Source organism: Mya arenaria, chromosome 3 (assembly GCF_026914265.1).
Source record: "Mya arenaria isolate MELC-2E11 chromosome 3, ASM2691426v1".
Lineage (NCBI taxonomy): Eukaryota > Metazoa > Mollusca > Bivalvia > Myida > Myidae > Mya > Mya arenaria.
Window position 1 is genome coordinate 56,027,506 of NC_069124.1, and position 25,398 is coordinate 56,052,903.

General features: G+C 34.2%; 2 protein-coding genes across 2 annotated transcripts; both read left to right on the plus strand.

Moving 5' to 3' along the window:
* The first annotated feature begins 958 nt into the window (after positions 1-958).
* Positions 959-23,362, plus strand: LOC128226137 (myosin-11-like). Its single transcript, XM_052936029.1, has 12 exons — positions 959-1,136; positions 3,041-6,012; positions 6,203-6,401; positions 6,551-6,625; positions 6,721-6,810; positions 7,449-7,744; positions 18,544-19,163; positions 19,298-20,870; positions 21,060-21,258; positions 21,463-21,537; positions 21,627-21,716; positions 22,291-23,362. Exons 1-12 carry the CDS (start codon positions 1,104-1,106, stop codon positions 22,585-22,587), a joined length of 6,519 nt encoding a protein of 2,172 aa, XP_052791989.1. The 5' UTR covers positions 959-1,103; the 3' UTR covers positions 22,588-23,362.
* On the plus strand, positions 12,521-19,329 carry LOC128227563 (uncharacterized). Its single transcript, XM_052938210.1, has 2 exons — positions 12,521-12,669; positions 18,116-19,329. Exons 1-2 carry the CDS (start codon positions 12,637-12,639, stop codon positions 19,316-19,318), a joined length of 1,236 nt encoding a protein of 411 aa, XP_052794170.1. The 5' UTR covers positions 12,521-12,636; the 3' UTR covers positions 19,319-19,329.
* Positions 23,363-25,398: the final 2,036 nt, after the last annotated feature.

The following is a 25,398-nucleotide window of genomic DNA, read 5'->3' on the forward strand; positions in this document are numbered from 1 at the left end:
CGTATTTGTAGAAATGCGATGTTTGTAGGAATGCAATGTTTGTAGGAATGTGATGTTTGTAATAATGCAATGTAGAATTGACTACCTTATGATAAAGGTTCATTCTGTAAAACCCTGGAAACTAATAACCATTTGAACTACAGGGACGATCTCACTTACGATTACGAACTAAGCGGTTTTCACTCAGGTATGGTTTTAAGGTCGTGGAACCGTAGTATTACAAAATAAGCATCCACGCAAGACAACATATTTATACCAATACCAATATACAATAAATCAGCCACCAATTATTAGAATCACCCTGAAACAGAAAAAAAGACAATAATATCAGTTCGCAATACTTAATTAATGTTCAGCCTTACATTTGGCATGGTTGTGCACCAACATATTAAATCATTTTACCTCACATTGATTTATATCTTATGTTAAACATATACATATACAATGGATAAACCCAGCTTTCAGTTTAATTCAGTTTCATTAAACTAACAGTTACCAATATTATAGACGAATAATAACATAGGGATGATCTAGATTGCTTGTGTTAGGTATTTGATATGAAGTACATCACTGTATTTGTGGTACATTGGAATGGGTTTCCAAATATTATTTCAAATGACTATTTCACGTTCATTTTTTTATATATGCAAATCACATGAAAACGAAACTAATGACAACGTCTATGTTCATAAGAGACCACTTCAGAAGTGGAACACTCATGGTTTACATTTCACAGTTGGTAATTGATTGATTGTTGTTGTTGTTGTTGTTGTTGTTGTTGTTTATCAGATCTTTCGGTTGAATTAAAATTAAACTCGACCACAACTTAAGTAATATCAAATTGAAAACACTTCCAAATATACACATAAATGTTGGCCTTTAATTTGTATTTACGTTACGATAAAACTTACGGAAATCGAAAGAGGAAGTAAATTAACATGTGATTTTAAATTTAAACCAATGAAATTTATGGCGGTTAACTTGTTTTGGCTTGACAGACCGAAACTTATTATTAAGTATAAAACAATGGCCTCGTAATGACAAGACGTTATGCGGAAACGAAACAGTTGTTTAGCTACCATGAGATTGGGATAAACTAAACTATGGACGATTATTTTCGATGGACGCCGAGAGAGGTAAATTACAATGTTTTGTTTTGCTGTTTACTTGTATCGTACGTGTAACTAAGGTAGCTGATTTAGTTTCGTTTCGTTGCGGGTTGCGGTTGCGGGAACGAAAAGTACCTATTTGGCGATTTTATCTTATTTTGAAGTGTAAACATTGGTCAACTTTTTGAAAGGTCACGATGGTACGATAGAAAAGTAATGTGTTGATTAAGATGACGGTTATTATCAATAGTGTATTAATTTATGCATTTAGTTTATGTATTGTTAAAGGGACAGTAAGTGTAATTGTTTGGAAGACTGTTTAGTTAGGTCAAGTTCATTTGTACTAGATACACTGTGATTGTCGAATGTTTAAGATCAATGATTAGTATGGCAGCCGATATTGATTAATGACAGCCAATGAAGAATTGACTAATTTTGGGCGTCGTGTTTGCTCTTAACCAAAATGAAAGTCAAGTATAATTGTAATTGAAGTTTTATATTCATTAAAAGAACTGCCCTGCAACAAAACAAACTCGTTTGAATATATTATATCCTTGTAGTTTCGGGAAATTCTTCACACAGAAATATTTTGATTACAGATACTATAGTCATTTTACAAGGTTAAAAATGCTCCCCTACTGAATATGATAATTTCTGGCGTTGTGGCTATGATGCCAAAACAGGCAATACTACATTTTGCGTGTTAATTGTATCTTGATCTTGTGCAGTACTATGGGCGACAAAAAGAAATAACTTCTTGAATGATATAATTAACGCGCTGTTAACGCTGCGTATCAGATCGTATTGATTCGTCATGTTGCCTTGTAAATTGTTATGATGTTTCATGTGAAATGTCAACTTTTTATTGCTGGCTTTCACTGTAAAACGTAAAGACGAAATTGGGAGAAATCAGTCACCTTACATAAAACGTAAACGGTATATAAATGGATTGGATGACGCTCATACTGTTCTTATACGTTTTCAATTATTATCAATACTCGTAATATACTATGAGGCGATGATTTTTAGAAGTTCGCTCATAATATTGTGTTCACCTCATTTATTTAACACAACCATGTCGCTATGATACAAAGGCATTTTTTTCACTTTATTATATGATTACATACATAATAAGAAGTTTTCAAAAGCGTTTTTCATCCATTGGGCAATTAACCTGAGATTTTCAATTAATTAGATGAATGAGCACATTCATGCATTAAAGTCCTTTAAGGCAAACGTAGGTATATGCACATTGCTTTTTTAATTTTCGAAAATTTCTACACAAGTTTATTGGACAAGGGGTGAAATTGACTTCAATTCCGTCTTAGTTTCACCATCTGTAACTGATGCTGCCGAAGGCTATTATAGAGTCATGAAATCCAAGACCATATTCGTTTTATTATATCATCCTCTGCAAAGGTTACTATTTCCAAAGTTATTTAACCACCAGTATTTTACCTATGCACACACACTGTATACCTAGAATATTGGAGTAATTAAACGATATTAAACTTAATGTACTAAGCAATAACTTTCCGACTATTTTATCCGAGTTTTAGTGTTATTTATAACGGAGTTTAGGCTTTTAAGCCTGACTTCAAGTGATTTCGTAAAACTAGCACCAGAAAAGAGGTAATAATGGAATGTAAGATATGGTTATGATTAAGTTAAAATCATTAGAATACACGTCACCATAATATATTTTCTACATATTCAGTTCGCATTAATCTTGTAATAGTGCTCTTGTGGAAAATAATTAATGGTTAAAACAGTTTCTATGTTACTATGTCGCGTTTTAAACCCTCAGATAATCGCCCTCCAAAATACGTGATAAGTAACTAAGTATCATTAATAAACAACAAATGAATGAACTAATGAGAATTATGGCTTTTTTATGCAATCTAATCAACGAAACAAACTTTGCATTAAAGTACAGCGACAGAAGGGATAGCATTATGAAACAGACGCTTATCGATGACGAATTAATGATGGATAGATGGCTAAAAGAAAATCAATTTTGCAACGAGGACTATATTTTTGAAGAGAGACCTGGATACTTTGATCGTTATCAGGATGAGATATATCAAATACAACAAGAATTGTATGAAAAGGAAACACAAATGCAGAAAATGCAACATCTGTACGAAGGAAATATCGATGACTTGGAAAGGCAGATGGACGAACTTTGGACTGAAAATGCTGTTTTGGTTGAAGCGAAGAAAAGGCTAGAAAGAAAACTAGATAGATACGATCTGGATTTCAAAGACCAATTGAAGATTGGTGATAAATTAAGGCAACGTTTAAACGACGAGGCCAGTAAAAGAGAACATATAAACGTTTTGCTGACAACGGAACAAACAAAAAACAGACATCTAAGATTTGAAAATTCTCGGTTAAAAGCTTTAGTTGGTCGGAACAAGAATGATGAATGGCGTGTTACAAATCAGACAAAAAAAGTAGAAGAAGAAAATCAAACATTAAAGCATGAGATCTTCAATTTAAAGCTAGAAGCGGCCGCTCTTCGCAAGACGCTTATTACACCACAACAACGATGTGACCGCATGACTAAAGGAAGAGAAGGGAATGAGCGTGATGAGTGGGAACAAAAGAGTGAACTCTTTCAAGCAGTAATTAAAGAGTTAAAAATTCAGATGTCGTCACTCATTCGAGAGAAATACTCTCTCCAAGACGAGTTAAATAGAAAAGGCGCTGAGCTATCCCGCAGTTTTGAGAAGGAAATTCATGCCCTACAACAAAAAATAACAACGTATCAACATAACGAAATATCAAGTTTAAAACAAAACCAAGAGAATGAATTGGCTCTTTCTCAATTAAAGCGGCAGCTTATTTCATGTGAGCAAGAAAATAGATTAGCACTTGAAAAAATACAAAAACAAGAAGAGGAGATCAGATTGTTGAAAAAAGAAAAAGAAAAACTGATACAAGACAACCGATGTCAACGCACTTACCACAAGGAAACGACAATGTATTCCCACAATGAAACTGAGAGACGGGAGCTGGAAATACAGAGGCACAAACAAGCATTGGAAAGTGCTCAACAAACTCAACGTGTGATGAAATTAGAGCAACGCTCCAAGCAAGCCGAAGACAAACTTTCCGTGGTTAACGAACAACTTCATATTGAAAGGTCAAGAAACGATAAGTTATCTAAGGTAAGAAACCAAAATGCGGAGACATCTGAGAAGCTTCGCGCATTAAAAAACGAACTTGAAAGCGAAAAATCTAGAAACACCATCTTATCAAAGAAAATAATCCAGTACGAAAAGAATGCTGAACATCAAAGCGAGTTCAACAGCGAAATGAAAAATGAACTATCAAGAAACACAATGATATCAATGGAAAGAACCAAATACGAAGATACAGCAGAAACTCTTCAGGAAGTGACTAAAGAACTGGAAAGTGAAAAAACTAGAAACGCCATGTTATTAAAAGAAAGTAACCAGTACAAGAAACAAATTGAAAAACTGAAAAAAGCACAAGTTGATTTGTCACAAAGTTATAACCTGCTCAACAAAGAAAATAGACAAGGGCAAGATATCAGAATTGCGACTGAACACAATCAGCAATTAAAACGAAACCTGTCTGATCTTGATAGGTCAAAGCAAAACATGATTGGAGAAATTGGTTCCTTAAAAGATGAAGTCAAAAAATTAACAGATGCACTCGAAGAAAAGGATAGAGATATAAGTATGCTAAAAAATGAACTTCAGATGAATTATCATGAGATTGAAGATAAGCAGGGTGAATTAGACTTCATAAAAGAGACAAATGTAAAGAATGAACGGTTGGTATCTGATCTACAAACCGAAATAAACCAGTATAAAAGAATACTGAAAGGAACCAGTCCCGACTCAGATAAGTTCACCAATACGATTTCACAACTAGAACGTGAAGTGGAAGGGTATAAAAACGAACTGAAAAAAGCTCGAGAGGAAATTAAACATGCGACTGACAAAAACCAACAGATGAATCAAAATATTTCTGACCTTCAACTATCTGAACACGCATGGAATGAGAAAATGGATTCTCTAAACGATCAATTCAAAGATTTGACGAAGGAAAAAGATAATGATATAAGTAGGCTTGAAATTAAACTTCAACGGAAATGTCAAAAGATTGAAAATGCAATGGCTGAAGTCGCCTTAGTAAAAGAACAAAATGAAAAGAATGAACAACTGGTCGCTGATTTAAAAATCGAACGCGACCAATATAAAGCTAACTTGGAAGACCAAGACTCGAATTCAGCGGAAATTAACAATATTATTACAACTTTAAGACGTAAAGTGGAGACATATGAGAGAGAACTCAAACAGGCACGGGAAGAAATAAGAAATGCGACTGATAAATCTCGACAGATGGATCAAAAGATTTCAGCTATTAAGAATTCTGAACAATCGTTGATTGATGAACGAGATTCTTTTAAAGATAAAGTCATAGAGTTAACAACTATTCTCAAAACAAGAGACAGGGAAATGCGGGAGCTGGAAACTGAAATGGCCGAATTTTCCTCGATTAAAGAGAAAAATATAAAGTTAGAAAATGACAAAAGTTGCCATTCAGCTGAAATGTCCAGAACAATTTCAAACTTAAAACGTGAGATGGAAAATATTCAGAGAGAACTCAAACAGGCCCGTGAGGAAACAAGAAAGTCTGCATTACAGTTGAAATCTGTAAATGACGAACATGGAAATTGCCAAAATCGGATTGCGTCTCTACGTAAAGAAAATGAAAGATTGCGAAGCATGCCTATGTACAAAAGCGACCAGACAAAACGTTCCGAAGCGGTACTTAGTCAGAGAGAACAGGAACTAAGCATTGCTTTGGAAAAATCACAACGCGAGCTCCGTGAAGTTCAGCATGAGCTTGATGATACAAAGACAAGGTAAATATCATAAATTGTATAACAATGAAGGTTCTTATTATATGCCTTCCGATTATGATAGTGGTTCATCAGAGAAATATAAATTGCTTGCAATTTGATAACTTTTACTGTTTTAAAATGTTTGCCTTTTTTCGTCCTAATCGATAGAGCTTTGACAAGGTGTTCTTTATTTTGAATTATGATTCTACAGGTTAAGCAAGGTGATGGGTCAGAAACTGACGGATAACAATCCTAATATTGCCGACCTCAGCGATAAGAATCGACCTACAAAACTGGCTGAGCGCTACTCGGAGTTGTATGACAACCAATGGACAGACGCCTTCGAAGTCGTTAACAAACAGTTACAAGACGAGAAGTCTACAATTGACTCACTTATTGATATTTTAATGGTATAGTTTTATTAAATTATGAACAAAATGTTCATGGAACCGATTTAACTATTTAAAAAGCTGCGTATTCATTTGCTCATATATTAATTTAGATATTATAGAATTACAACTAAAATATTAACATGCGTTTTGGTGTATTTTCATTCAAGAATGCTGCCAAATTCTGTCGAGGAGAAGCTATGAAACAACTGGAGGAAATACAAGGAATTCTGCTACCAAAAAAGGTGATCCTTAATGATATTTTTACAATTTTGATATCATATTGAAATTTCCAAATAATTAAGAATTCAAGCAATGCTCTTAATGTATTTATTTTCAGGTTGGATTGGCGTTACCGTCACTTGTTTACAAAAACCTTAAGGATTGTCGAAAGGCATTGGGAGATCTAACTGGTTCAGCTGTTTATGAGGTAGGAAAAATGCATAAACTGCATAACATTGTATTACCTACTAAAAAAGGGACTCGTTCGAGATCTTCAAGGTCAGCCATAAGTGTATGTGTGTGTTAAATGGGAAAAAAATGCTTGTTTCAATGATAAAACATCATCAAGAGTTTAAAGAAGAACTATATGTTTTTATTACTTTTTAAAACAAAATATAATTGAAATGCTCTGTTTTGCCGAAAGATGTTGGTAACGCTACTGCAATGTGAATGATTTTAGGCCTAAATTTACAAAGGATCCTTTAAGTTCGAACAAGTATGCCTGTGGCTGTTTGGTGTGTGTTCATAAAAGTTTAGATAAATCATTACGGACACAAAATCTGAACGAATCCTTTAGAATGCAATCTGATGTTGATATATATTTTAATTTCCTTATATTGCTTTTTAAATATCATTTAGTTGTAGGCAATGTGTACTGTAGTTGTGTTGTGATTACACAGTTTCGGAATGCAGGGACAACGACAAATAAACTACAGAGCAATATTTATGCAGTCTAGTTGCACTACAATCGTACTGATGTTCAACAAAATTAAACCTATTGATACTTTCAGAGCACAAAACACAGTTGATAATCACCATACCTTTTTCCTTTTTAATTCGTTTTAGAAATATATGGAAGAAAATGCAAGACTCCGTCTGAGGTCTCTACAACAAGATGTAAAACCCTTCGCCAAAGAGTGCATTGAACTGTGTTGGCTGATGAGCATCCAAGATCCACCCGTTACTATTGAGCCCGTGGTACAGCGCGGCACAAAATTCGACACGGACTTCTACAAGGCGTACACAAGTAGTGGTCCTCTCGTTGATTACGTGGTCTGGCCCGCCCTGTGTCTCCACGAGAAAGGTCCACTTCTCTGCAAAGGCATTGCTCAGGGATACGGTGGGAAGAAGACAAAGTACTAGCAAATCATCATGGTTTTTTCGCTTTTACATTCATAAGTATTTCTGTGTAGTACTTTGTTATGCGTAATGAAGAGTTGTGGTGCAATGATCTTCCAGATAGAAGGAACATTGTTGCGTTTTTGACGGTTTTAATTCGTACACGCTTGTCAATTTTCAAATTTACAAGACGTATTACATTCACATGCATACTAAAAAGTAAACATGCGATTTTATTCTGAACATTAAAATAGAGTTCTTTTTAGATACTCATAAAAGTAACAGAGAAAGGACTTATACTAGACTATATTTTGATAAATAAGGAAATGGTATTTTTGTTATTTAAGCACCGCCTATACGTTTTATATTGGAGTTAAAAATGTAAATCCCATGTTTGCAGTGCCATTTGTATTAAACATTTGTTGACATTGTGCATAAGTACTCTGCTATTATAATAGAGCTATCAAACGACTACTACATGTATGGTTTTTATGTGATGCTATCTTTTCGACTTTATATTAGTGTGGTTGTGTGATAAAAATATGCCCATTTACAAATACTTGACCATTGCATTATACAACTATATGTATGGTCATTATAATGTTAACTTACGTAAGTTTCGTTTCGATTAAAAGTACATTTAAGTTAACAGTACTGTTTGATTAATGGGATTTTGTTTTTTGTTTTATTTTTTGTGTTTTGTGCAACGAATGGTGACAACAAAAAGATAATTGGTTAGGATGAGATGACATCACGTCCTATCACAATCGAACAAAATATCTGTGTAAAATGATATTGTATTTTAATAGTTGGCATTGTTTTTGGCAAACGTCTCACTGTATGCTATTTGATATGAACGATGTTTGTGTAGTAGTAAGCGATGTGACTAAGCTAGTTTGAATACGATAGTTTTCCACTCATAGTGGAATTGCGAATGCCCATTCACATAAAGTGGCGGATATGAATGTGGTGTTAGGTTTCGTCAACCTTAAAACCAAGCACTGTTATTATTGTAAATGTTGTAGTAATTGTTATTGATGCATTTTTAAGTTAGTGTAATAAGCAGCATTAAATAGCCAGGAATATATGGGTTGCAAATATTACAAAAACGGTTTTATATTAAGAGTGTTTTTTTTTTAAAATAGCATCAATGTATATTGTTGTCGATCTGTTACCATTGGAATACAAACTTTAAATCTTAACTTCTACTTTGAATGTATATGTAATTTTCAATAAACGGATTATACATTCACAGTATTTTCTTTCCGTACGCATCATGTGGTGAAACTGAGAATATAAACACTTGTTCTGTAAATCATGAAAATAGCAGACCACCGAAGCTTGTCCTCGGAGGGCTTGAATATTACTTTTTGACGTCGTTGCATGAATTAAACAATACATCATAAAACCAGGCCCTTCTCTTTGTAACAAACGGGTCAGATCTTGACAAGTTACTCTTGAAATTACCATTCCCAATGACATGATTTACGCGTTTAATTTTCCTAAATATAGTAATTCTGGTTTCCTAGAAAAAGTGGCGCACACACAGGCATGCACACACGCACGGAGACAGTTGGCTATCGGGTCTGGCCCTACCCCGAATTTCTACAAGAAAGGCCCATTATTCTGCAAATGCATTGCTAAGGGATACGGCGGGCATAAAACAGCATACAATGGCCATACAATAAAGATTGGCCATTAAAGTAACTGTAAATTGATAAGCATTAGGCGCATAGCTGACTGTATGCAAATACGCAGTTCCAAAATGACAGGTTGAAGTTTTGTCAAACCCCCCAAAAAACGAATTTGAAATAAAAACCGAAGGAGGTTAGGTGGTGAAGGGGTAAATATAATGTCCATTTTCTAATGGGTAAATATATTGCATATAAAGGAGAAATATAATGCAGAAAGGGTGGAACTACACTCTTTTAATGCCAATAAAATTAGAATATTGGCAAAAATAAACATGTTTTTCAAACTTGAACGACAGATTACAGATTTACAAATTGAATTCAACCAAGTCAACCAATAAAAAAGCGACAACAGTTCTGCCACCGCTGAATTGACTAATACTATTTCAAACTTAATGCGTGAAGTGGACACGTTTCAGAGCGAGTTCAATCAGGCAAGGGATGAACTGAGAAATGCGACTGAGAACACTCAACAGATGGAACGACAGAGTTCCGTTCTAAAAAGGTCTGAACAAGCCTTTAATAATGAAAGATGTTCTTTAAACGATAATGTCAGAGAGTAAACCAATAGTCTCAAAGGAAAAGACAGTGATATACGGAATATTGAATCAAAATTGGCTGAATTTTCCTTGATAAAAGAGGAAAATGTAAAACATGAACGACAGATCAAAAATTTACAATTTGAAATAAAGCAATAAAAAAGTGAATTGAACGACAAAGGTGCTACTTTGACGAAACTGACCAATATAACTTCAGTCATGAATCGGAGAGTTGTCAAAGTGAACTCAAAGAGGCCCATGAGAAAATAAGAAAGTTTTCTCTTCAAGTAAAACTGTAAATGACGAGCATGAAAAATGCACACTTCGCATTTCTTCTCTACGTAAAGAGAATGAAAAGTTAAAAAGTATGTCTATATACTAAGTTGACAAGGCACGACGTTCATAATCAACGCTTAGTAAAAGAGATATCGAACTTAACCTTGCTTTGGAAAAATCTCGGCACGAGCTCCGTGAATTTAACTTTAACTTTGGCAGTGAGGAAATGTTTCATAACTACTATATTTAGTTAAACTATTTATAAGTGAGTTGCGTATAACAAATGCTTCTTGAACAGCTTGAATAAGGCCTCTTGAGCACGTTCCCATCAAACTCAATGTTATCTAAAAACAATTTGACTTTATGTCCCGAATGGCGCAGTCAATACATTCGCTGAGATACCGAGTTAGAATAGTGCTGATTACAATCGCGTATAAAGCATATCGTATTGTACTTTGCATGCGGACAAGTGGGTTGATGCAAATAATAATTATTTTATTTTAATGCATTATCATGTTTTATAACTCATTTGAATTTTAATGATCGAAACCAAAACAAGCGTATGATATATATTCAATGAAAATAAACAATATAATACGATGTTTTTAATTTATAGCTACGTGGCCATAAATTCCCCAGTTGAAAAGAGCCAGATATCGCTATTTTTTTCTGAACACAAATCATATTCTTTTTGGTCTTCATCATTTAAGTCAAATGAGTTAAACAAAATAAATTATCTAAATAAAAAAAATGTTATATGTCGCGCTTTTAAATTTCAAGCAAAAACTGTCATACGAGTTTATCGTATAGACACTGATTTGATTGCAGTTTATGACCTGTATGTAATGCTATAATGCAGAGCAGATCTACCTGCTTTACTTGAGATTGAATAAGTTTCAATACCACGAAATAAGAGAACGTTTCAACATAAGGAAGTAAAAAGAATGAAAATTAATTTATAAATTCTAAAGATGTTTTCAATGTATATAAACAACCAATGGACAAATATGCTATCCGGTAAAGTTTGTTTATTTAAAGCAAATTTACTTTTATGTTCAAATTTGTCGTTCTATCTTTAAATGCAACACAATCGTGCAGAACCCGATCAAATAGAGCTGAAACTTTTTTGTTTATAAAAGTGACATTGTGTTTGGCTGGGGAAGCTCCAGTATCAATCCTAATATCTGCTTTATTTAAAATAGTCTCCCTTTTAAACCACGGCTATCTTGTAAAAGCTAGGAATCAATCTAAATGAATAACCATTAGAACTACAGGAACGAGCTCGGTAAGTTTTAAAGCTCCGGAACGTTTTAGTGCTACAAGGACCCACATAGGATAACATATCCACACCAATACAATCACAAGATACATTTTGAAACAGACACTGACCAACAAAGGCCGTTCGCAACATTTAAAGTCACACACGTATTAAAGAAAAAAATATAATCAATATAATAAAACAAATATTTTAAGTGATGAAATTTCAGCGACTTATCTAATAATGCGTTTACGGAAAATATCAATTACTGATAACTAGATTCAAACCATGTATTTATTACCTAAAACGCATATATAAAACACGGCATTCTTCAAAGGAACCATTTTTTTTCGATATTTATTTATCCTTTTCGGTAAATTAAAAAACAATTTATTTAAGTTTGGAACTGCTTATTTAGGAGTACGAATGTTTTTTTTTTAATTACTTAAGTTGAGCTGATCCGATAACCGTTATTGCATGCACTAGGTTTCGAGTTTTCAGGCTCACAGTAGGCTTGGTTGCGTACAGACATAAATCATTTTACTTCACATCAGTTCATAGTTTGTTGAACTATACATACACTCGATATACCCTACTTTCCGAATTACACTAACTAATAATAAAAACATGAGTTACCTATATCTTAGAGAAATAATAATACAATGATCTAATTTGCTTGTGTAAGGTCTTTGATAAGAAGTATATCAAGTGTATTCAAATCAATCTGTGTCTGGTACATTAAAATGGGTTTACAAGTATTATTTTAAAGGTCACGTTCGTTTTAACACATAAGTAGATCAGATGTAAACGAAAAAAAAGTGACAAAGTTTATGTACATGAGAAACGGAATGAAAAGTGGAACACTCAAAATTTACATTTCACCGTTGGTAGTTTAAGATAGTAATTTGTTTATCAGATCGCTTGGTTGAATAAGAATTTAAATCGACCAAGGTTAAGTATCAACACTCCTAAGTATACACATATAATTCGACCTATTATTGGTATTTACGTAACGATATAACCTTACGGAAATCGAAAGAGGAAGTAAATTCAAATGGAATCTTATTAAATAAAAACACGTCGTATTGACAAGACGTTATGCGGAAAAGAAGAATTTGTTTAGACACCATGAAATTTGGATAGAGTAAATCATGGTTGATTATCATCGATGGATGACGAGAAAGGTAAATTGTATTGTTTTGCTTTTGTTGTCAATTGTTTTCAACCTTCAACAAAAGTGCCTAATTTAAATTCGTTTCATTGCTGGCGCGGGAACGAAATGTACACATTTAGCGTTTTACCTCATTTTTAAGTATAACGATTGGTCAACGTATTGAAAGGTCACGATAGGAAAGTTGCGTTAATTTAGTTCGACGATTATTATCATTAGTGTATTAATGTATGTATTTAGTTTATGTCTTGTTAAACAGTAAGTGTACTTGTTTTGAAGAATGTTTTGTTAGGTCAAGTTCATTTGTACTAGATTCACTATAATTGTCGAATGTTGAAGATCAATGATGCGTATGGCAGACGATATTGATTAATGATCGCCAGTAAGGAAGAGGCTAATTTTGGGCGTCGTGTTTGTTCTTAACCAAAATGAAAGATCGAGTTTAGTTTGAAATTGAAGTTGTATATTCATTTTAAAACTGCCCTTTAAAGCAGTCGTATATTGTTAGATACATCCAAACTTGTGTGATTATAATACATAATGCACCAGTCACTTGTAACCACGGTCCCTCCAGGTTCGGGGGTATACCGGGCATAGCCGGGGAAATGGGCCGTGTTGTTACCTTCCAGGTGGCCCCGCAGTACCGGGTGAATGCGGGTTTTTTACTTGGTCCCAAAAATAGCAGTGAAAGGGCCTTACCTAGGGTCCCTGGGGTGCGGGGGCATTTGGCGGGGATTTTATTGCAGTTCGTCCCCGCAGGACGGGGATTTTGACCTGGGCTTGGCTGGACCGAAAGTTAAAGCCCACTATTCCGCGGACCTTGGGTGCCGTGGTTTCAACTGACTGGTAAATAATAATTAAACAGTCTCTATTGTATCGTGATGGTCAGACAACAATAGTAAAGCATTTTGTTTACAGATACATTAATAATTCTACAATCTGCTTAATGCACCCCTGCTGAATATTTTACCCTCTGGCGTTTTGGCTAGAGGGGCCGACGATACTACAAGACAATACTACATTTGGCGTGTTGATTTAATCTTGTTTTAGTGCATGAGTATGGGCGAACAATTCTTGCATCACATTTTAATACGCTGTTTACACTTTGTTTCGGATCTTATTGTTTCGTCATGTTGCCTTGTAAATTGTTATGATGTTTCATGTGAATTGTCACCTGTTTAGTGCTGGTTTTCATTTCAAAACGTAATAAAGACGAAAATGAAAAGTATATCAGATATAATACATTACACGTATGATGTAGAATGGTCTTATACATTTTCAATACTGAACAATACTTGTTATATTTAAGGAGACGATAATTTATGTTCGGTCATAAAATTGAATTCGTAAAACTAGCACCTGTTAAAAAAGAAAAGAACATAGTCGTATGCAGAAATATTGATATTAATACGCGTTAATTTTGTTAAAGACATCGTGTGGAATAATTAAGTTATAAATAGTTTCTACGTACATATCCCCACTTTTTAAAAGCTTTAGATTATATGACGGTAAAGATGTAAGGTAGTTAGTAGTTTGTAGTTGGGGATTCAAATGTTCAACTACCTACTAATAGGTAGTTGTATTTTCGGATATTCAACTACATATTATTGTTGGCGATTAGGGATTCGAATAATCAACTACACAGTAATTTGGTTGTTGATGTTTATATTTAGCTTCACGATACTTTTCAGTTGGAATATCTAACCTCAAACCACTTGGTTGTTGGGAATTCAGATTGTCTTTTGTTTTGTTGTTGAAAGGTAAAGAAATCACACGCCGAATGTATTCTTATGCACATACACAGATGTATCTATGTGAGAAACACTCTTTATTTGAGTTTTTGTTCTGCATTTCCCAGTTGGATAGTCGAAGATTGCCAGTTTGTTATTCACGAATATCCGACTACCAATCAGTCAGGATAAAAAGGATTCAGATTTTGTCTATTTAAATGGACTTAAAGTTCACATATGAAGAAGTCACACACTAAACGTATGTTTATGCATGTACACATATGTATCTTCGAGTCAAACACTGTTTTAATTCACTATTGTTCATACATTCTCCAGTTAATTGTCCGAACATTGCCTATAGGTTATTCGCGAATTTCCAGCTATCAACCTGTTGTATTCTATACTGTCACACATATCTATCTTCGTTAAGTTGGACATTTTTTTTATTGACAGGAACGTTTAACAAGTGTCTTTGTTTCAAACACTGTTGTTGTTGTTGTTTGTTTTGTTTTTTTGTTTTTTTTTACTTTTAACATTTCTTTGTTGCTCCCTCACAGTTTCATATATGAAACCGTCTCCGTTACCAAGTGATTAAATCGTCCGCCAGTGGAACTAGAGGTCGAAGGTTTGAGTCCCACACGGGGCTTGTTCTGATATAGCTAACCAGTAGCTAGTTAAATTCATGTCGACCGGTCCTCTTAATTTCAGGCTCCTGGCATATGAGATAGGACTCTGGTGTAAAACGGTTCATCATTCAAGATGTTTTATAAGCCGAATGGGTGTGACACTATAAATAACAAACATTTTTGTATGTAACCGTTTAATGTTTCAAAAAAGATACGCTAAGTCAGAATATGAAAATACTGTATTTTTTCAATAGTAATAGGAAGCATCTGATAGTTACATTGTTTTGGCCTGTATCAAATTTCATTGTGTTGAGTTGTGATTATAGTAGTGAGTTTTTTGTATTCCGGCAGAAACAAAAATTCCAAAAATGCGAACAAAATTGTAGGATTTTTTGGTCAATATATTACCCCAAAACATTTAAACATGAGCATTTACTTAAAAAAATCAATCCGTTCATTTATCGCATCATCTTTGACGTATCCTTTGCAAATTATGGATGTTTTGTGAATTTGGAAATACCGTGTAGTTTTTTGAACAGGGTTGTTCAGTGTAGCCACAAACTCGACACTCACAACAGAAAATGCCTATTTATAGTAACAAGTGTCGTCTGCCTCTTTACCACCAAAAATATAGCTTGAGAAAGTGCGGACTATATAAATTCCAAGCTATGTTTCCTATAACCGATCTAGATTTGACAAAGCAAGAAGCAATCATAACGCAATATCTATTTTATACATTTAATTTGTTGAACTTAAATAAAGATAATATTAAAGTAGTATCCCTGCGCCCAAAAATGAATGAACATCGAAACGTAAACAAAGAATTACTATCCACTCAAAGCGCATCATTCCATCACGTGACACAATGATCTCATTGATCTCAATGATCGCACAGTTTCCCCGCTTAAAACATCACGTGCTCACGTGGAAATAACAAACGCACGCGATTTTGATAGGCACGTACTAGAGTGCTGACGAGTTAGCTGACGATATATAAATAGAAGAGAGTTGCTGACCATAACGACAATGAAGGAGAAACAGTTTTGAAATTAAAGATTTGTCAAGACTTAATGTTAACTTTATTTTATATACTTTTTATAGTGTACGTATAGACGGATGTTTGTGTATTTATTTTTGAAAATGGCATTTCATTGAAATGAATTGGGTTATATTTTTTGCTGGTTTGGTGTAAAAATGAGAAAATCTCACGGATTTAATAACTTTTTAGGTTTTTCATCTACAATTGTTTGAAATCAATAATTTTAATTTTGATCATTGTAATTAAGAAAATATTTCTCTTTAATCTGTTGTGTTTTCGAAGTTGTTTTGTGAATAACAAGGCTGGTTGGGAATAGCACAATCATTCACCCTTTTTGATATTTTCATTTTCTATTATTAAACCCCACACATTTACGGGGAGGAAGGCTCCCGTTGCATATTATCTTTTTATCGTTCCTCCCGGCTGAGAATCCATTTTTTATTTAAATAATGTATAGATCATTTTCAAATACTATTTAATTTTTTAACGGTGGCCCTGAAAAGGATCGTTTTCAAATTCATAATTAGTATAGTCTGTGTTAATGCCACCATCTAATTACCAACCTGAAACGGTTTTAGTGTATATTTTAAATTCACCCTGGATGGTCAACCAATTTTATTTATTTGGTTAATAAGTCATTGGCAAGCCTATCTCATATTATAACACCATAGGATGGAGTTATGCTGGGATTGGTTACATTCGTCATCCTGGTTTGCCTGGTTACACAGCGACATTAACTTTATTGTCAATAAAATATTAATTTGTCATTTACCATCATGCTTCAATAAACCTGTGGCGGTCCCTGTGGTTGTTTTACACGGGGACTCTTAGATTCGCTGTGCTACATATCAGCACCTTATTAATACACACATGATCGTGAATCATAATGGTGAAAACCCGTATAAAACCCTGTTCATGCAGCGCTATCAGCGCTTTGATTTAAACAAGTGTATAGCATTTTAAGAGTGAAATAGATAAATAGAAATTTGTCATTGTATACAGTATGATGTTGTATGAACATAAATACAAAATGTATTGGAATTGTACCAGTGTATATATTGTATTTGTAATTTAAACTTGAGATGTAATTAGTATGGGAACTTTTTAAGAGAGAAGAAAAGGGTAAACAGAGGAATCATCACTGAAAACGTTTAGAGTCTCGTATAAAATTGTTTACCTCTTCACATATAATGAGTATCATTATAACAAATTGACTGTTACGAAAATACATGAATACTACTGCGAAGTAGCGAGTGATTTATCAAAATTAAAAAGTTTGACCATCATACTCTAAAATGGTAGGTAGTTAAACATTCGCGAATAACCAACTGGCAATTTTGGAATAACGTTCTTGCGAATGAACGAAATATAGCGAAATAAAATGTAGTGTTTGTGACAAAGACGCATATGTGTACATGGGAGAAAGCGTATTGTTTAATTACATTTACACCTTTGGACTGGAGAACACGTTGTGATCTTATAATCTAATTTCTATAATACCAGCGCGTAGGTAGATGGATATTTGCAAATAATCAACTAGAAATGTTCAAATAACCAACTAGAAATGTTCAAATAACCAACTAGAAATGTTCAAATAACCAACTTGCGAATATACGAACAAAAGTGACATAGTGCAGTGTGTAACAGGAAGATACGTATGTGTATATGCATACAAATACAACTAGCGCGTGATTTCTTCATATTTGAACCTTTTAGCCATAAAACAAGACACAATCTGAATCCCCAACTACCAACTTATTGGTAGTGGGATATTCCCAATAACCACCTGGAAATGTTCGAGCAGCTAAAAATAAACATCAGCATCCCAAACTGGCAACTAGCAGATAGTTAAATTTTCTTATACCAACTACCAACTTGTAGGTAGTTGGATATTCGAATTCCAATAATCTAAACTACTATATACTTTATCGTCGTTCAGATTTTCGACCTCCAAAATATGTAATTAGTAGCAAAAGAACATTAAAAACAACCACTGAACGTGGACTTATGTTAAATATGGCATTTGTAAGTAAATTAATTAATGAAACAACTTTTGCTTTAAAGGAAAACGAAAGAAGGGCTAGAATCAGTAAACAGACGCTTATGGAGAACGAAACAATGCTGGGCAGATGGCTACATGAAAATCAACCGTGCAACGATGACTATTTTCTTGAAGAGAGATCTGAAAACTTTGATCTTTATCAGAATGAGATATATGAAATTCAACATGAAAACAACTCACTTCACACCGAAAAATACCATTTAACACAAGACATGAAAAATAAAGAAACACAATTAAAGCTAATGCAACAAGATTGCAAAATATTTCGCGATGACATGGAAAAAAAGAATGGCCACCTGTTAATTAAAAATGCTGATCTGGTTAAAGCGAATAAAAAGCTAAAGAAACAATTAAATAGATTCAAGTTTGATTTCAAAGATCAATTAGACAAACATGATAAATTATTGCAACATTTAAACGACGAGGTCAGTGAAAGAGAAAATAAAGAGTATTTGCTGACTAAGAAACAAAAAGAGAACAAGTACCTAAAAAATGAAATTTCTCGGTTAAATGCATTAGATAGCCGGTTCAGAAATCGCACAAATCAGACGAAACGAGTAGAAGGAAGAAATCAAACATTGCAACATGAGATCATTGATTTAAAGCTTGAAAGGGCCGCCTTACGAAAGGAACTTAATACACTAAATCGACGATGTGACCGCATGAGTAAAGGTCTAGAACGGTCTGACACAAGTGTCCACACACATGAAACTGGTGGCATTAATTCGCCTAAAACGACACACAAGAAAAAATCACCACAGCCAGAACACAACAAAGAGGATGAATTGTCTAGATCTAGATTAAAGCAACAGCTCATTTTATGTCATCATGAACAGAGTTTGATACTTGAAAAAAATCAAGAACAAGAAGATAAAATCGCATTGTTAAAAGAGGAAAATAAGAAACTGGTTCAAGACAACCAAAATGAACGCTCTCACCACAAGGAAATGACTGTGCATTTAAACCATGAAAAAGAGAAATGGACGCAAGAAAAACAAGCTCATTATTTAATGATTCACGAGTTAGAACTGCGTATCAAGCAAGCCGAAGGTAATCTTTGCCTGGCTTACGAAGAACTTAATAACGAAAAGTCAAGAAACGCCAAGCTATCTCAGGAAAAAACCCAATACACAAACACAAAAATAAAAAACGAACTTGAAAGCGAAAAAAAAAAAGAAACACAGAAAATATTGCGGAAAAACTGATTGTGATGCAAAAGAGACTAGAAAGCGAAAGATCTAGAAACACAATATTATCGAAAGAAAGAAATCAATACAAGAAACAAGTTGAAAAACTTAAAACAGCTGAGATTGATTTGTCACATTATCATGCCATACTCAGACAAGAAATTAAACACTCGGAAGATTTAAGAATAGCGACCGAAAACATTCAGCAGTTAGAACGAAACCTGTCTGATCTTAATAGGTCTAAAGAAGACATGACTGGAGAAATTGTTTCTTTAAACGATAAACTCACAAAGTTTACAGATACCATCGAAAGAAAAGATAGAAATATAAGTAAGCTACAAAGTGAGCTTCAGGGGAAAAATCAAGAGATTGAAGATATACAGGGTGAACTCACCTTAATCAAGGAGACAAATAAAAGGAATGAACGCTTGGTATCTGATCTTCACATCAAAATGAGCCATTATAAAAGAAAATTGAAAGAAACAAGTCCTGACTTAGGTAAATTAACAAATACCATTTCACACCTAGAACATGAAGTTGAAGGATATAAAAACGAACTGAAAATGGACCGCGAAAAAATGAAACATGAAAATGATACAAGCCAGCAGACGAAGCAAAATGACCTTAAACTATCTGAACACGCATGGCAAAAGAAAATTGATTCTCTAAACGATCAAATCAGAGAGTTGACAACGAGTAAAGACCTTGATATAAGTAAGCTTGAAACTGAACTTAGAAAGAAGTGTCAAGAGATTGAAAATACAATGACTGAAGTCGCTTTAATAAAAGAACAAAATAAAAAGAATGAACAACTGGTAACTGACTTACAAATTGAACTGAACCGATGTAAAGACAATGACTCTGAATCGAAAGACAAGGACTTTAATTTAGCTAACATAAACAACACAATTTCAATCTTAAGACTTCAAGTGGAAACATATGAGAACGAACTAAAACAGACACGGGAAGAAATAAGCAATGCGACTGCGAACATTCAAAGGATGGAAAGAAAGTTTTCCGCTATCAAAAACTCTGAACAATTGTTAATTGTCGAAAGAGATTCTTTAAATGATAAAGTGAAAGAGTTAAAAACTATTCTTAAAAGGAAAGACACTGAAATACAACAGATAGAAACTAAAATGGATGAACTTTCCTTGATTAAAGAGAAAAATGTAAAATTTGAACAACTCGTTACTGGTTTACAAATTGAAATAAAAGAATGTAAAAATGACAAAAGTTCCCATTCAGCTGAAATGACCAGAATTATTTCAAACCTAAAATGTGAAGTGGAAAGATATCAGAGTAAACTCAAACAGGCCAGTGAGGAAACAAGAAAGTATGCTTTACAATTTAAAACGGTAACTGACGAACATGAAAATTGCCAAACTCGGATCGCGTCTCTAAGTAAGGAAAATGAAAAGTTGCGAAGCATGTCATTGTACAAAGGTGAACAGATAAGACGTTCAGAAGCGATACCTAGTCAGAGAGAACAAGAACTTAGCCATGCTTTGGAACACGCTCGACGCGAGCTACGTGAGGTGCAGCATGAACTGGATGACACAAAAACAAGGTAAAGATTACAAATAATGTAACAGTGTGGATTTTTAGTTTATGCCTTCATTTTTGTTAAGTGATTTCTCCGAACAAAAAACAAGTTGCTTGCGATTTGATCACTTTTACTGTCCTATTTAAACATCACTGGATACAGAGCTTTGGTAAGGCATTCTGTTTGTATTTAAACTATGAATATGTTCTTCAGATTAAGTAAAGTGATGGGTCAGAAACTGACTGACAACAATCCTAATATTGCGGACCTCAGCGATAAGAATCGACCTACAAAACTGGCCGAGCGTTACTCGGAGTTGTATGACAACCAATGGACAGATGCCTTCGAGGTCGTTAACAAACAGTTACAAGACGAGAAGTCTACAATTGACTCACTAATTGATATATTAATGGTATGGGTCTATTGTATAATGTTTAAATCTAAATAAAACGTATCCATTATTTTGATAAAAGTAATGAAAAAATGTAAATTTTAATAAAGCTTATCGCTCATTTGAGCACAATGTTAAATAAATTATTTAAAGGAAACTCATTTTAAATCCGTACAAATCGTATGTAAATGAATATCAATGTTGTAATTAATGTTTTCATTAAAGAATGCTGCCAAATTCTGTCGAGTTGAAGCTATGAAACAACTGGAAGAAATACAAGGAATTCTGCTATCTAAAAAGGTAAAAGTAAAATTATCATTATTTTGATATCATATTACAATTTGCATTTAAAAATATTCTAGCAACACTATAAACATATTTGAATTCAGGTTGGATCGGCGTTGCCTTCGCTTGTTTACAAGAACCTAAAGGATTGTCGAAAAGCATTGGGAGATCAAACTGGTACAGCTGTGTATGAGGTAGGAAAAAAAATAATCATAAAACTGCATTACATAGTAACACATAGTATAACATACTTATTAAAGGTACTCGTTTCCGTTGTATAGGGTCAGCCATCAAAAAGACCTGTCCAGGTGAAATGTGAAAAAAAGTGCTGGTTACCACGACAAAACATAATCAAATGTTCAAATTTGAACCATTTTGTTTGATTAATTATTTTAAATATGACTGATATGCTTAATTTAGCCAAAATAAGTATCTACCAGTTACTGTTTGATGTGTGTGAATAAAGGTTTAGAAAAATCGTTACCGACATATTATTATGTATAACCAACTCCCTTCAAATGTATTCAGATGTTGATTTTCTTTTTCAAATCCTCTATCTTGCCCCTCTGATATTATTAGTTGTAGACAATGTGTAGTGCTATTATACATATTCTGAATACAGTGACAGCGACAAATACATTATAGTGCAAGATTTTGCAGTTATGATGCATTTAAATCTTAATGGCATTAAACAATGATACTTTAATAAGAGTACATTATACTATCAATAAACATCATAAACATATTTGTGTTTATTAATTTGTTTAGAAATACATGGAAGAAAATGCACGCCGCCTTCCGAGGTCTCAACACCAAGACGTAAAACCTTTCGTAAAGGAGTGCATTGAGCTGTGTTGGCTTATGAGCATCCAAGACCCACCCGTTGTTATTGGACCCGAGGTACAACACGGCGCAAAATTCGACACAGACTTCTACAAAGCATACACCAGCAGTGGTCCTCTTCTTGACTACGTGGTATGGCCCGCCCTGTGTCTCCACGAGAAAGGTCCACTACTCAGTAAAGGCATTGCACAGGGTTACGGTGGGATGAAGACAAAGAAGTAGGGAATTCGCCTGTGTTACGTTTACATTATCATGTATTTTTGCGTAATAATGATTATGATGGGTGCAAAGGTCTTAATGATCATTGAAACGTTATTGTGCATTTGAGTGTTTAAATTCGTACACACATATTTTGTCATATATCCACAAAAGGTTCCGTCCAGTAAATTTTCCGGCAACTTTTCAGTCTATCATTTACTTTTCTTTAAATTTATTAGATTTACACTTTAAAATGTATACATTTGGTGTATTTCTGTACTTTAACCTTTACTTCTTTTCAAATGATTATTAAGGAATGGGACTTTTATAAAATTCAATTTGGATAAGTAGTTAACACTTTTACCGTTTAGCTGACAGTAAAAAAAGTAGTAGATCTTGACAATCACAAATGGTTTGCTGAGGCATCTGATTAAAGAAGTGGTGGCAATGTATATGACTACTCTGTTATTATAGAAGTGATATCAAGCGACTACTCCATGCGTGTTAGTTGTGATGCAACTCTTTTCAACTTTATATTATCGCTATTGTGTGAGAAAAAGTGGATAATTGACAAATACTCGACCCTTGCATTTAACAACCATAACTTTGCTGCACAGCATATTGGGCATGGCAATAACAATGTTAATTAGCTCCAGTTTCGTTTCAAGGAGATTAATTGGATCATTTACTGTATGTATTTGCTTAATAAATGTGTTTTTTATCAATTTGTTTTGTTATGTGCAAGAAAATGGTGACAACAAAGAGAAAGCTGTTTAGGAAGAGATTACATTACGTTAAGTCAGAGCCTCTACCTAAATCGAATTAAGTATCTGGGTGCTAAGTTACCAGGTCATTTTTAAAGTTGTCTGACTGGCTAATGTAGTTAGTGCTACATCTCTGTGTATGTTATATGATATGAAAGATGAATGTCAATACTAGTTTGTTTTCGACTGTCGATATGGAATTGATAAAGTACATGCAAATAAAAACTAATGACGGGTGTGAATGTGTTGCAACGTAAAGGCAACATAAACAATAAGCATTGTAATTGTTTTTTGATTTTAGGTTTTAGTGATGTAATTTTAAATTAGCGTAATAAGCATCAAAATATTGTATTACACACGGAGACTAACATTCTAACAGAGACACCAGATGAATAATGATTTCAAGACTACGAGCTACTAGTAATGGAGCATTTATCCAAAAAATGGTAATAAAGTAAACTTGTAATGATTATAAAGACCCACACCCTAACACAGATGTATGTTTCATGGTTAAAATATGTAATGGTAAGCAGAAGTGCTACAAATATCAAAGAATATTTTGGTATTCTCTTGAAAACGGTTTGATATTAAGTGTGTTAAAAGTAACAATATTTACAATTTTATCAAATATGTTAACATGGGAATTCAAATCTTTAACTTGTTTAAGGGGAAGTTATACGGGTGTATATGAGGCGCGTTAAAATACATAAATCGAATCAAACATGCATTATTGAACTATTGAAAAGCCACTTGGAAAAGTCTAGACATCACTACTATGTTTATAGGTAAATGTGCTCCATCGATGTTCGCAAAGCCCAGCGAGAGGCCCGGAAGGCAAGACATGCCATCGGCTCGTCCAGCACAGTGGTTACGATATGCGTATGAACAAGCAGGCGAACAGCGACACATGCAGCCTTGACGTCGGATTGAATAGAGTACGCTTGGACATCATGCCAGTAGAAAAACTAAATTTAATAATTAATAACATAAATGAACAACAAAATACAATGGGAATGTATGTTAAAAACACACACTTAAAAGTTGTTGACCACAGGCTCCGTTAACTCGAAAATAAGAGCATACATGGATACACGTAGCCGTGGAAGAAACCTGATCTTCTCGGGCGTTGTAAAAAGAGACGGCGAAACCCTAAGGACGCCGAAGTTGGAACTTTATGTGAGAACCTTGACTTGGTGGACCAACACCGGGTGTGACCATTTGACCACACAAAACTATTTTGTATCTAGTGAGTCTATATCAAAACCGTGTAATTCCGAAAACAGTTAAGGTGATACCCGTACGTCTCCAACCCGCGGACGTGGACGTAGGGGTTTAGGTGTGCGTTTATGCCCGAAGTGTTGCTAATGACTTTACGTGCTAATTCCGAAGCTTGAAGAAAGCTCTTGGTGGTAAAGTTATTCGTCGGATTCGTTGGAGCCAATTTCGTAGAGTACACAAGCGCTGAATTTCACAGCCGATAACCGCGGTGAGGCAGACCTACCTCACGTTCCGAAACTACACACCCAACTCATTTGTAATTTATTAATTTTTGTCGATTGAATGTAAAACTGATTAAACATTTCAAACATTGAAATCATCCAAACTTTAATAGACTACGTAATAGGCACATTAAAGCCAGACGTCACGCGCACCTACCTACCCACTCCGGTCTCAACTGGTTGGCAAACAGCACCGCCATTGTTGTTTACATTTAACCCAGAGCCTGAAGATTGTGGGATCTTCTGACAGAAATAGAAAAATGTAAACAAACAGAAACTATGCCGGCTTGTTGTTGTACGTCTGGGTGCAAACAACGATTTATAAAGAATTCTAGAATTCATTTCTATAAATACCCAGTAGAAAAAAGAGAAGGCAGAAATCTCTTCGGCGAAGGGCCTAGATGGACCATGTTAAATTGTGGTAGCCTTCCGAACATGACCGATTATGCAGTCAGCATTTCACCTCTTGTGTTAAAATATCATATCATTTTAAATTGAATTCAAATATTTATCCCTTAAGATTAACACTAAGCTATGTTCACAACAGCAACGCAGTTAATTCAGTTCATTGG